The sequence below is a fragment of the Anarrhichthys ocellatus genome, unplaced genomic scaffold (assembly GCF_004355925.1).
Source record: "Anarrhichthys ocellatus isolate YVR2014 unplaced genomic scaffold, GSC_Weel_1.0 scaffold46, whole genome shotgun sequence".
Lineage (NCBI taxonomy): Eukaryota > Metazoa > Chordata > Actinopteri > Perciformes > Anarhichadidae > Anarrhichthys > Anarrhichthys ocellatus.
Genome location: NW_022280076.1, coordinates 1,649,395 through 1,662,855, shown reverse-complemented (window position 1 = coordinate 1,662,855; position 13,461 = coordinate 1,649,395). Strand labels below are relative to the sequence as shown.

Here is a 13,461-nt window from a genome sequence, read left to right as displayed (position 1 = left end):
GACAATGTACCCGTCACTCAGTGACTTGATGCAATGTGAGAGCTGTGGGGAGGCGTGCTCTTGGTGGTGGTTGGGTCTCTGTGTGGCGCTCAGCTGTGTGTATGTGGGCCACTGAACCGTGGCTCCCTCATTACTAAGTAAAGAGAATCACTCTCCTTTTCAACAGTTCTTTTTATAGAACTGTTGGAATATTCCCAATACTTTTCCTCCCATGCCTTTTTTTTTATAAAGGGCTTTAAAGGACAAATAAACTCGCAGGTCAGGTCAGCATTGTGTAGTGAGAAGATAAACCTTTACGTGGCCACCGCACTGCATGGTCATTTTCTTGTCGACCAGAGTTATTAGCAGTGGATGAAGAAGCATGTTGAGCCTTTACTTAAAAGCCGCAGTGCAGTGATGGAGAAATACATCATTACAAGTAAATAGTATGCATCCACAATCTTATGAAGAAAAAAAAACCAGAAGTATTATTTATATATATGTATATATATATATATATATATATATATATATATATATATATATATATATATATATATATGGTAAAACTACTCATGACGTCTGTCAGTGTTCCATTATTATTTTTTGTATAATTTCATTATTATTACTTATTTGTCAACATAAGCAGCATTTTAATGTTGTAGCAGGTCCCGAAGAAGCTCTTTATACGGTTTGGTAATTTTAGAAATGAAAATGTATCATATTTTATCAAGCGATCTAGGGCTGTCAAAATGTCAGATTTTCATAGCCAAAGCAGTTTACAATAACAGTATTATTGCCATATCTATAGAAAATTGGAAAGAAAATAATGCTATCAATCATATTCATCTCTGACTTTGTTTTATTTTTTTCTTCTTTTTTTTTTGGCAAATTACACCTAAAATACTCTGTATCTGTATCTTTGTATCTGTAACCAAAACTGTGTATGTAAAACTATTTAAGAGGCGCTGGATCATTTACACCATATCATATCAACATGATATAAATATGTAATTATTTTTACAATATCACGGTTATCGTCAATACCAGTATATCGCAACACCCCTAAAGCGATCATCCATTTTGGCTTTTAACAAAATGCAGATACCTCAAAATTGCACTCCGGTTGGGTTTAAATGGAAATAAATGTACTTGGATACATTCCACCACTGCTGATAAACGTTTGTTGAATGTATGTGTAGGAGAAAGTACATACTTTGATGTTGCTTGTTGAATCCGAGGACCACATGTGCCGACATGCACTTCAGTCATTTAAAGCACTCTGAGTATACCAGTGGCATCCTGTCGCCTCATTAAAGGGTAAAATAAGATTTGTTTAGAACTGTTATTGTGGCTACCAATCCAAACCCCATGTGGGAATGTTTGAAAGCATGCAAATGAGCTTGAATCACCCCAAGGCAATTTTACCTGAACAGAACCATATCACACTATCTTTGCTCCTCTACCTGATCTGATGGGTATTATTCTGTCGACTGAAGGATGCTCCCTGCGTCAAACGGCCTCATGAATCTCTTTTGGTCTGCAAAAGGCCAAGCTGATCAGGATCATTACTTGCATTTAGAGCGGCTTGATACATATCGTAACGTTACATTTATTTTTCTTGATCAGTGCACGCTCAGACATATGCGCTCAGCACCGGCTGACTCTGCTGCTTCTTCATTGTGTTCCTGGTCGATTAGCCTCGGGGCTGTCTTCAGGGCCTAGGGCCAGTGGGAGTAGACGAGGGGGGGGGCGGGGGTTGGCGGGTGGCTGAATCTGCTAGCTAGGGGACCGCCTTCAGGGGCCTCACTGTGGTTTGGTTTTCATGTCTGTCTTCAAACGCACAGCCTCGTGGAGGGAGGGGAGGGGGGGGAGAAAGAGAAAGAGAAAGAGAGAGAGTTTGCCATCAGTGGCGCTGCCATCGTAGTTTTCCCATGTGCCCCCGGTCTGTATACGGGTCTAAGGTGGCGGAGCGTGTCAACACCGAGCTGCTTTTCACTTCCTTGTTTACATGATTTTCCCCCTCGAGGCTGTCAGACATACAGAATGTACACAGTGCTATCAAAGGGTATGTTTCCAACCAACGTTATGATTTGTTTGAGGCATTCTAATTTTCTGACAAACTCTGATTTAGGTTATAAGCAGCAGGATTATTATTATTCATAAAGTGTTAGTATAAATGAATGTATTGGCATACAAAATACAGAAAGTACTGCATGTTTCCATGGCCTACTCTACTTTTAATATTCTAAAGAGGACTTGGTAAGATTATTTAATCAACACTCGGCCCATCACATCTTCCTATCCTAACATTGTATTTATTTGTAGTTATACAAAATTATTGGACACCTTTTTCTTTCTTTCTTGGCTTTCTGGTGGAGCGGACATTTAACGGTGGGTGGCAGCAACCGCCCGAGGTTGCATCTCCATATTTCTAAATACAACAAAAAGAAGAAGAAGCAGCTCTCAGCATGTTTATTTTAAAAGGGCCATTCCATCTCTCTCTTTTGTACACGATCGCGTCCTCATGTATCTGTAATATTCGGTATTCATATTCGGTTTCTCTTGTGCACAAATTGAAAATCAACGTAAAACAGGAGTGACGAGCTCATTAACAGGCCGTGGAAATGGTCTCCTGGTATCTCGTCTCCTCTCGGCTGTGTGTCCTCTGGGTGCTCCTGCTGTCACAGAAGTTTAGTGTCAGACCGTCCGGACCGGCGGGGACACACTCACCTTGACATGAGCAACTTGGAAATGAAAAGAACCAAATCCAGACAGTCAGAATGACAGATATGTCGACCAGGGAGTTCGTCTTATTCTTTCTTCTCTCTTCCCCTCTTTCCTTCATACGTCATTTCTCCCTGTCTTCCCTTTGCCCACCTTCCTAACTCCGTCCATCATTCCTGTCTCTATTGCGTTGTCTTTCTTTGTTCTTTATCTTTTCCCCTCATATATTCTCTTCCTGACTGTGATCGCTCTCCTTCCCTCTTCTGTTCTTCAACTCATGCCTCCCCCTAACAATTCTTTCCTTCCTTTTTTTCACTCATCTCCTCTTCCTGTCTCACCCATTCCTCCCGTATCTATACACTATACACTATACAGCCACATTTTCTTGGAGAGGATTATTATGTTCAGCAGACTGTATGGTGATTATATGTTCATCTAGTCTAATCTGAGTTTGTGTGCAGACCTGTACCCGACCAGCTAAGTGCTTTGTAGGAAAAAAAATCACGCCACAGTGAGTTATTTCTGGCTGGGTTAATCTTATTTCTCTGGGCACTTTGATAATGGAGAGGAGTTGAATAATGAATGTAGTATATAATACTGTTCTTCAGGCCCACAGAATGAATTAAGCAAGTACCTATAAGTGAGTTTCTGTGAGTGTCTCTAATATAGTGCCCCGCGTCCTCCTTTGTCCTTTCAATTCCATGTTCTTATTTAGTATTTGTGGAATTAAAACAAAAATATACACCTCAGCAGAGAAAAATGAAAGAATGCTATTAAAGCTCGCTGAAATATAGATCACACAATTGTCTCTAATAATCCTTATCTAGAAGGATCTCTCAGTGTGTGTGTGTGTGTGTGTGTGTGTGTGTGTGTGTCCTCACATCTCTGCATGTGTGTGTGCACATCTCAGTAGTCTGAATAATGCATGGTGTGTTAGTTAGCAGACAATTTGACCTCACACACAGACAGACCATAATAGTGTTTCCTCGTCACAGAGGTTCACTGGTCTCTCTGCAGAGCTGATACTGAGTGCAGTTTAAGAGCAATGGTCTTGTGTGAGATCTTTCATTTCGTAGACGATTGTTGTGGTTTATTTGATGAAATATAGCGAGCGATGGGGGAAAGTTTTTGCTTCAAATCCACTTTGTCGTAGTTCAGAATGCAGCGAGGAAAAGTCACAGAATCATGTCAGTCATTAAACACACTCTGTAAGCAATTTCACTTCAGTTGTGGCACTGTTTTCATTATTCAATTTTCATTTTATGTTGATTTTCCATTCAATCGTTTGATAGTTTGGGAAATCACAGAAAGTAGTGAAAAATGCCAATCACAGGCAGGTGCACCACCAAGGTGATGTCTTAACAGTCCAAAATATTTCATTTACCCTGATATAACAGAGTAAAGCAGTACTCATATAGATTATTGATTCATTGATTCATTTTATGCTGATGGCCTCATTGATTAGTTGACTAATTGTTTCATCTATATGTTACACCACCGTGCCAATCATTCCGTCTGCCTGTTGCATCATATCTAATATGTGCTGGAAGAAGTATTCAGATCCTAATACCAATATATATATATAAATACTCTATTATAAGTAAAAGTTTGCATTCAAAACTGTATTTCAAAATAAGAATAAAAGTTCTTAAAAGTATTTTACTAAGGTGTAATCAGCTTAATTTACACTACTATAAGTATAAAACTAAAAATACAGACTTTGCAGGCAAAATGACTTCAGAGTCAGAGTTATTGAGTTATTATAGGATAGCATATCATTGCTGAGGCATTAAATAGCATTTTTAATGTAGCAGATGGCCTCGGTGGAGCTGATTTTATTGACTTTTGGTGAGTTTAATTTGCTGCTAATAACAATGGCTTGTATTGTATTTGCTTATCATAGGTTTTCTAAGCTCTTAATATGCAAAGTGATAAGTAAAAGAGCAAAAATATATTGAAATCAAAATACATCAGTATACTTGAATGAATGTAAATAAATATTTGATATCACTGGCATCTTTAGCCACAATAGTCCTTGCCGTGATCTGACTAGAATCAATCCTATAATGTGCATTCACACACCAAAGTGTAGAGGAGGGAGGAGGGAAAGGGAGCTACAGATGGACCGCATCTCCTTCTATACCTTTTAAAAGACACCCATCACCCCGGCCTCAAGTTTCTAGAGAGTAACACAATCTCACTGTGTGTGTGTCCATACTTGTACTGCACACAGGTGTGCGTGTAGACTTCAGCAATAGTTGGGTCCCCAGCTGGTTTGTCTTCTGATGATAATAGACGGTGACTAATAGAGAGCGCAGAGGTAGCTGTCTCCCTTCACTCTGGTCACATTCTCATTTGTTGCTACTGGCATTGGATGAATTATTGAGTTTGGGGTGTCTTGGCTCCGACCCCTCCCCTCGTTGCATTCCCTCACTCTGCTCCTAAAGATGACAGCCACCCTGTGTGTGTGGGTGTGTATGTGCGTGTATAGTGTGTGTATGTGCATTCTTCAGTAATTAAACATAGCTTTCATCCTCATTCTGTCAAAAAAGGTCTTCCCTGCATGAAAACATCTGAAACAACCTCTCTCTCTCTCTCTCTCTCTCTCTCTCTCTGTCTCTCTGTCTCTCTCTCTCTCTCTCTCTCTCTCTCTCTCTCTGTCTCTCTCTGTCTCTCTGTCTCTCTCCTCATAATTGTCTTCGCATGTATCAAACACCAGTCTTAACTTGATTGAAAACGAGTTTTCCTACTAAAGAGAATGCATAAATTGGACCCAACACACCTCCATTATTGCATGAGAATATGCAACACACCTTTGAGCTGCTGCTGAATAATTCACGTGCCCTCAGTCGCCACATGCCGCTAACGCTTACAAGCCCTTCAGCTCAACTTACCACATAGCGAGTACGTTATGATATCAATACGGGTATTACAAAGATCAATAATTCACACGGCGAAGCTCCTATTTTAACCTTTGCATTGCGTCAGAAACACTCATCATTCTGAGAGGGTTCGATAATGTTTTAATGGCGAAACACCTCCTGTAACATGTGAAGTATTTCCAAATGTGTCAGAAAGAGGCTTATAATGACAACAATAAACATTCGCATTTTATTCTGCACTTCCCTTAAAAAAAATCACATGTAAAGCCATAAATTAAAGACTGTGTTTAATCACGTCTCAGCATCAAAGAGAATATTAATAAGTGCCACAAACGTTTCCGCCTAATTGCGAAGTATTGATCCCCTGGCTGAAACAACCCGCCGACAGTCTCACTGGGAAAACCACACAACCGCTGGCCACGGTGGCTTGGAGGATTCCGGTGGATGCTTTTTATTCTTGTAATTATTTAACACAAAGTGTTTGGTTAATATTAGGATAAAGTGGCCATTGTTGGGAGCAGAGACACATACAGTAGACCTGGAATAAATGCAGAATTGTGCGTAATATTACTCTTAACATGAATAAAGTCATACCAGTTGCGATTGCTTTTAACAATAATAATAATAATAATAATAATAATAATAGCTATTAATAATAGCAATGCTGGCCTAAATGGATATAGAGGTAGCATAGTGAAATTGTGCCCCGATCCTCTGAAGTAAAATTATTTAAAGTAAAATAAAGGAGATAATACTTACTTACTTAGTCAAAAGAGTAAAAATAAATAAAAACAATTTAAATAAAATACTTTAACGTCCCCTTTCCTCGGTAAACCTGTTGTGTATCCAGTTCGTCTCTCCCTAGAGTTTCCAGTCCGACTTCTACTCCCAACGCCTCCACATTACTTTGTTTTATACCAATATATAATTAATATTGCATCTTCATTACTTAATAATTTCAAACCCCGTGCAGGAGATAACCCTTGTGACACGAGGGCATCCATAATTAAAAGCGCACTAATCAGAAGGGCCTTTAGCAGCGCGTGGAGGGCGCGCATTCAGCGCTCCGCGGTGTGAAAATGACTGTGACAATCGAGGCCCTTTATTTTTCTGCGTTTATATCATGTACGACAATACATTTGTAATCCCAGCAGAGGTTTGGGGAGTCATAAATAAAACAGTCGGGCGAATTCCCGAACAAAGATTGCATCGCCCACTGCAGCTCAGGGAGTTTGAGACAGTGCATCACCTTTTTTGAGTCTATAGTTAAACTATTTGTGTGCCGCATATGCCTAAATATTAGAGTAATACAACTAAATAAAACACAAAAAGTCGCTGCCCCATGTGAATTTCTTCTTTAAAAATAACCAATAATTTATTAAGTTTAAACTTCACACATTTTTAAAAGTGAAATCAAGAGTGACGAAAAAAATATATACTTAAATTAGGTGATACTGTATATATCTGGGCTACATAATAATTATAGCTCAAAAACATGTTCACATCAAAATACTAAAATAGAGCAGCAGCCAAAGCCACATATGTGTGCCTCATAAGAAGGTGTCATTTCAATTTCTTAATAATTCAAGATAAACAGACTCAGTGTGTCATAGCTTGTGAAATTACATTACTGTAATTATTAGTGCGTAATTTGTGCGTAAATGACCATCGAACAGTTCACGAGGAGAACAGATTGTTTTGCAAATTAAAAAAGAAAATCGTGGTTTAAATATGTGAATTTTCTTCAACCCCTCATTCTCTACTCACATTAGTCTGAATTAGATTAAAAAAATATGTGAGAACACAGTTCAAGATATGATGCACGTGAGACAGTGATGTGGAGGATGAACTCAACCAACATTACAAAACAATCCATCATCATCATCATCATCTCTTTCTGTTTTAAAATCTTCATACAGTTTTACAAATAAACAGCCCATACATTTATAGCCTCTAATCTCCACTTCATTATTACAAAAAGTGAGTTTATATCCCTGAATGTGACAAACTGTCAGGGTGGATTTGCTGAAAGTTCATATTTAGTGTGTGAAAGATACATGATCAACATTAAAATCACCCTCCTCACAAATCCATAACGCAATCATTTATGAGTCCCATATTAATAACTAAATCGAAAAAAAGTGCAACAACGAAGAGTGAGTGACACGAAATGGAAAAAAAGAGAAAAAAAGGTATTTTAGGAGATAATCCACGAGACGTGAAGAGCTGTTGATAAATCCCTGTTAGTTAGGCTACTTAGGCTATTATTAATCACTCGATCAAAAATGTATTAGGCTATTTTATTCATGATGTGTGAAACTCAGTGCACCGCAGAGTACTTCATTCGTTTCTGTTTCTGCCGCTGGTTACAAAACCACACTCGGACCACATTCTTTTTCAGGTCCAGTTTTTCGGCGATGGCCGCAATTTTTTCCGAGGAGGGCCGGGGCTGGATGGCAAAGTACGCCTCCAAAGAGCGCTTCTCCGGCGCGGCGATGGAGGTGCGCTTTCTTTTCCTCTCGTTCCCGTTGAAAAGGTCCGGCTTGGTGCTCTTCTCTCGGTACGCAGCCTCCGCTTCCTCCAGCCAGGCCTGGAGAACCGGCTTGAGCGCGATCATGTTGTTGTGGGACAAGGTGAGGGACTCGAACCTGCAGATGGTGCTCTGGCTCAAGCACCCCACGCCGGGGATCTTGAGGTTGGCCAGTGCCGACCCAACGTCTGCCTGGGTCACTCCGAGTTTGATCCGCCTCTGCTTGAACCGCTCGGCGAAGGCTTCCAGCTCCCTGGGATCCGACTCCACGTCGTTGATGCACGCCATGCCGCCGTGCACCGACAGCGAGTGAGGGTGGGCCATGTTGGCCATCGCCTGGTGCAGCTGCCCCATGGTCTGCAGGTGGTGGTGAGGGTGCTGGTGGTGGTGCGCCGACGCGTTCATCCCGGGAGGCTCCGGAGCGCCCATCCCGGTCATGGACAGGCTGGTGGAGAGGTGGTCCAGGAGGTCCCCGGCCTCGAGGCTCTGTCCGAGGTGGTGGTGATGGTGGTGGGAGGCGATGGCGGAGGGGGCGTGGGAGATGGGCACGGTGGTGGAGGAAGAAGAGGATGCTGAGGTGCAGGGGACACTGCTCATGGTATGGTAAGTCACGTCTGGTTTGAACGGGTGACTCTTGCCGTGAGAGACAATGCTGTCAGCAGCTGCCAGAGCCTCTGCCCGTGCCAGCAGGCTCTCATCAAAGCCTCCGAATATATTGCCCTGCAGCTGCAAGCAAGAGTGCGCATACTGGAGTCAGTAGGGAATTCTGTCAGGCAGCTCTCAGGATCTAAAAAACATTTTCCAAAGGCAAGCAGCGCCGAGGAGAGGAGAGAACCCTCCTCAAAGCGCAGGTCATAAAAATTAATATGAAAGCAAGAGCATTGCTTGAAAAGACATGTGGATGAGAAGGGGGGGAGGAGGGGGGGTTGGGATGGAGAGACGGGGGACACAGACAGGGGAGAGAGAGAGAGAGAGAGAGAGAGAGAGAGAGGGAGATAGTGGATAGAACAAAGTCCTGTCAAATCAACTTTACAGACATTTCCAGTGTGATATTTTCCCTCCTCTCGCCCAGTATGCTCCACAGCCATTCTCCCCTGACCCGAACGTACCTGCGGGGCGGGCAGACAGACTCTGCGCATGCCCTCCGAGCCTGAGTGCAGGCCGGGATACTTGGGCTCGTGCAGAGCCGGGTGCATGGAGAAATGCTGTTTGCCGTTCATGGTCATCATCCTCCTCCCTTCAAGCACCTCGCCAGCAGTGTGGCCCCTGACATGAAAGCCGGGGATCGGACAGCTATACGGAGCTCCTCTGCTCTCCTTCACCAGACTGAGCTGTTAACATCGACAGCGCCTCCCGGCATCCCTCTCTCCCTCGTCCTCCCCCCTCCCCCCCTCTTCTTTCAGCCTCCCTCTCCTCCTTCCCTCCCACCTGCTCAGTTTACAAGTTGAAAAATGTTGGCCTCTGTGCGCAAGCATCAAATGAACCCAAACTAAATCACTAATGATATTCTAATAACAACGTTGTTTTGTGGTCATATCGTTATTATGTTCTATCAGTTTATCAGGTTTACTGATGATGATATAGGGCGTAACAAAAATGAAAAGACGGCACTACAAAGGTCCAATGATTTCAGCACCATGGACAGCGCAGCATCGCTGAGAATAGTGCGGGCTGCTCCAGCGCTGTCCGTGGTGCTGACAGTGTTCCCTATATAATGCTATATCACAGCGAGATGAAAGTCCACAATAATTGACCCGTAGTTTTGGTATTATATATAACACATTTGTATCTGGGTAATAAGGCCCGCATGGTTGCTGACCAGTTGACCCGAGGGCCTTGGCCTGTGAACGCCCATCCTCCGGGCTGCTTTACAGCCGTCTCGTGTGGCTGCTTGGTAACTCGCGGAGTCGGGGTGGACGGGCCGAAAGAGGAGCCAGGCGGACAGAGGCAGACCGATGACACCAGCGGAGTCCATCCGATCCTCCTAGCGGCGTCTCTGGTTCCCCAGACTCTGAATAATTTAGCTGCACGGTGGCAGGCATCCATTACCACGCTGGCATGTTCTTATTCATTACACAGATTAAAACAGCCGAGGTCTTTTCTCACCATGCAGACCTGTTGCAGTCTGGAGAGCCAAACGCTAAGAGCTGCGTGTAGGCTGGCTATTGCATGAGGATAGGGGAGAGAAAAGACTTAACTTGCGTTTTGCAGATGGAGATATATTTAAATAATTAAAAAGAAAAGTTGAGATCTTTGATCACAGACTGAACGTTTTGATTTTGTACCTAATGAGTGCATATTGAAATTTTACAATATAACATTAATACAATTCATCTATGTTTTTTTTTATATAAAAAACGTAAAAGTGAGAGAAAATGTAAGTGTCCTAAAACATTCAACATGTGAGAAACTGTGAGGAAGCTGTGCAGGGATCCTATGGAATTCATGAGATGTTAGTCTGAATAAAGCCCCAAGTCCCCTTTCACACCCTTCCCTTTTCTTTACCCTCAATAGCTGTTATATAGCTGGGACCATTCATAATTCACAGGCCAATGTTTACGTCCGTCATATCTGTGCCTATTCATATTCTGGTGATTGCATATGACATGTTTTATGAAGAGTGCTGTCATATTGGGGCTCTTTTCTTTTCACCCCCCACCTGGCCACCTAACTGTCACACCATACATTCATTTATGTGGTGAGTAGTTTTAGGAGGCTACTAATTTTGATTAGCTATAATTCAGCAGCCTTTTTTTGATGTTTCTCAATTCATCATCATCGATATGGTTGTTTTACTTAATTTAATCAAAAAAACATTGTTTTGTCGTTCTAATTGATACATGTGATTGTCTAGATGTGTCAGATCAGAGTTTAATTGTTTAAACATATATATTCAAACAATATAAAACATGTAAATATAAAATATATATAACTTGACTTAAGGTATTATTCCTTAGATGTCTAGTAATTTTAACGTCCTTTTATTACTATACTAACCAATGCCATAGTATTAGAAAAATGTCCATTCTAATTTTTGTCAAATTGTTTTACATTTTTTTTTATTTATGGTTATATCAAATTGTAGTGGTAATTGGCTTCCATAGAGCACAATTAGGCTACAAGTTCTGGTTCCCTCAGCAGTTACCAGGCCGCTGCGTTGGATCTGCCCAGAACAGTGCAGCAGTCACGGACTACTTTGAAATTCTTTCCCCTTGGAAGAGCCGGAAGCATCTGCATTAAACTCAACAGACTCGGTTGACTTCGTAACGTAAGAAACACTATTGCACTATTTACAGATATTTCAATAGGTCATAATCGCTGTAATTAAACTGAGTGTCAAAGGTCACAGTTTGTACCGTGATGTGGTGGGATTAGTTTGGGGGTGTGGGTGACAAAGTGGAGGTTATTCTTATATATGCCAACATTATTAGTATGATAGACACAATGGAAGGTATTATAATATGACAATCCAGTTACACGTTCTTTATATTTGTGCCCAACATGTAACTCTAGACTAATTCTAAAACCTGCAGCAATAATTGTGTTTCTGAGTAATATATAGAGTCCTGAGCACTCCAAGGTGCCCTGTAATATGAAATAGTGAATAAGGCAGAAGCCGTTATTTTTTTATAAACAAGGACACCTTGTTTCAGAGGCTTCTCCGTAGTTCTCCGTGGTACTTCAGGTCAGCTAATGGATGCATTAACATTTCTATCATAACATGCAAAATGAAGGAGACCACACAAGAGTTTCAGGTAATATTTTCTGGAATGCTTTTGCTTGCCTTTTTTTCCCCCTCTCGCCAATATTGACGTCTTTTTTTTGGTCAATTTTCTTCTTTTATCTCAAAATGTTTTTTTTTCCTTTCCCAGATCCAATTTCAAGTGTATTTTCCCCTCTTTTCTTTCTTCTGTTTTGATCGTTTTCCAAGCACCCCATTCCTCCATCTTTATTGGCAAAAGCAAACATGCTAGTAAATTAGAAATCCATTTTTTACAAACAAAATACATGAAGAAAATACATCCACATCCTGCAAATATAAACAGTAACAAATCCAAAACTATTATCCAATAAACATTTACATTTTTTTTTTTTTTTACACCATTGTGATAGTAGCATACAGACGATAGTACAAAAAAAATCAGGGGAGAGGCCTTCGCTGTATCCTCACCTACACAATCAACAACCCTGCCTGTATAGGTCTGTCCTATACAAATGCCAGTGACCTCCTATAAATAAAAACATCACACGGGCAAATCATATTGAAGCATCGAGCGGTTTCCGTTGCACACCTGAACCTAATTGAATGGCACAGAAGTCGATGGTTTAAATGTGACAATGAGGTCACTCGCAGGAGGCTTCGGAGTTATTAGTCAACAGTGAGATATGCAATCCAAACAAGAGCGCTACCGACATTGTAGATGGGAGGAAATCACGTAATGTGTTGCAAACAGATTCCTTGTGGTGCTAGTTAAAGTTAGTGAACAATGCAGAGCATTGCTGTTATAAATTCTGTTACCGACTACTCCCATGCAGGTAGAAAGCTGCGTGTATATTTACATGCAGACTCCCATATACAGCAAGATCTCTACCTGCACATTTGTGTAAAGTAGTCAGACTGCTTCAGTTAACTAATAAGTTGCTATCCTTTGTTTTGGTGCTTCAATCTGACTGCGTTATTGGATATTGTTAGTCACAGTATGATAAGCATACGCCAAACAACACTTCATTAGGCTGCATGTAAACATAGTCTAAAGTAAAAACTTCTGTTCTTTCATTAAGCATATTTTCATATAAACTTGTTAATGACTTTCATTCCTCCCACCCTAAGGATTTTTAAAATAGAGTATTTGCAAAGAAGGCAAAATGCAAAATGCAAAATAAAAACTAGTCATGAAAGGTGTACACGTGCACTTGTAGAGTGGGTTTAGAGCACTGGCTGACAATGTTCAGATGCAGCTAAAGCTGCACCGGTGTAAAAATAATAGTGAGAGTGTTCTCCACAGCTCAGAAAGCTCATTTAAAAAAAAAAAAAAAAAGAAATGTCCTTCTCAGATGACAAATTAAGTGAAATTACAACATGGACTGGTTTAACACGGATGAAAAATCCTTGCAGATAAGCAGAGACGCTAAGCACTCTTGCTTGACCTTTTCTACCCGACTGAACCTCATCATTTGTTAAAAATGACAGAAAAAGAAACTCAAAGAAAACAGAAACAAAAAACAGTAATTTCTCTTTCAAGCATTTACAAAATTTACAAAAGTAAATCCCATTTCTTGTAAAAATTCAGCCATCCGCTGATTGTGTAAGGCAAAGAAATGATAGATAGATAGATATATATA

General features: G+C 41.0%; 1 protein-coding gene across 1 annotated transcript; it reads right to left on the bottom strand.

Annotated features, from left to right (window-relative positions):
* Nucleotides 1-7,877: 7,877 nt before the first annotated feature.
* On the bottom strand, nt 7,878-9,347 carry pou4f3 (POU class 4 homeobox 3). The gene is made up of 2 exons (XM_031869274.1): nt 9,228-9,347; nt 7,878-8,844 (listed from the first exon to the last, which is right to left on the bottom strand). The coding sequence occupies exons 1-2, from the start codon at nt 9,345-9,347 to the stop codon at nt 7,909-7,911; spliced, it is 1,056 nt and encodes a 351-aa protein (XP_031725134.1). The 3' UTR covers nt 7,878-7,908.
* Between the last annotated feature and the right edge of the window lie 4,114 nt (nt 9,348-13,461).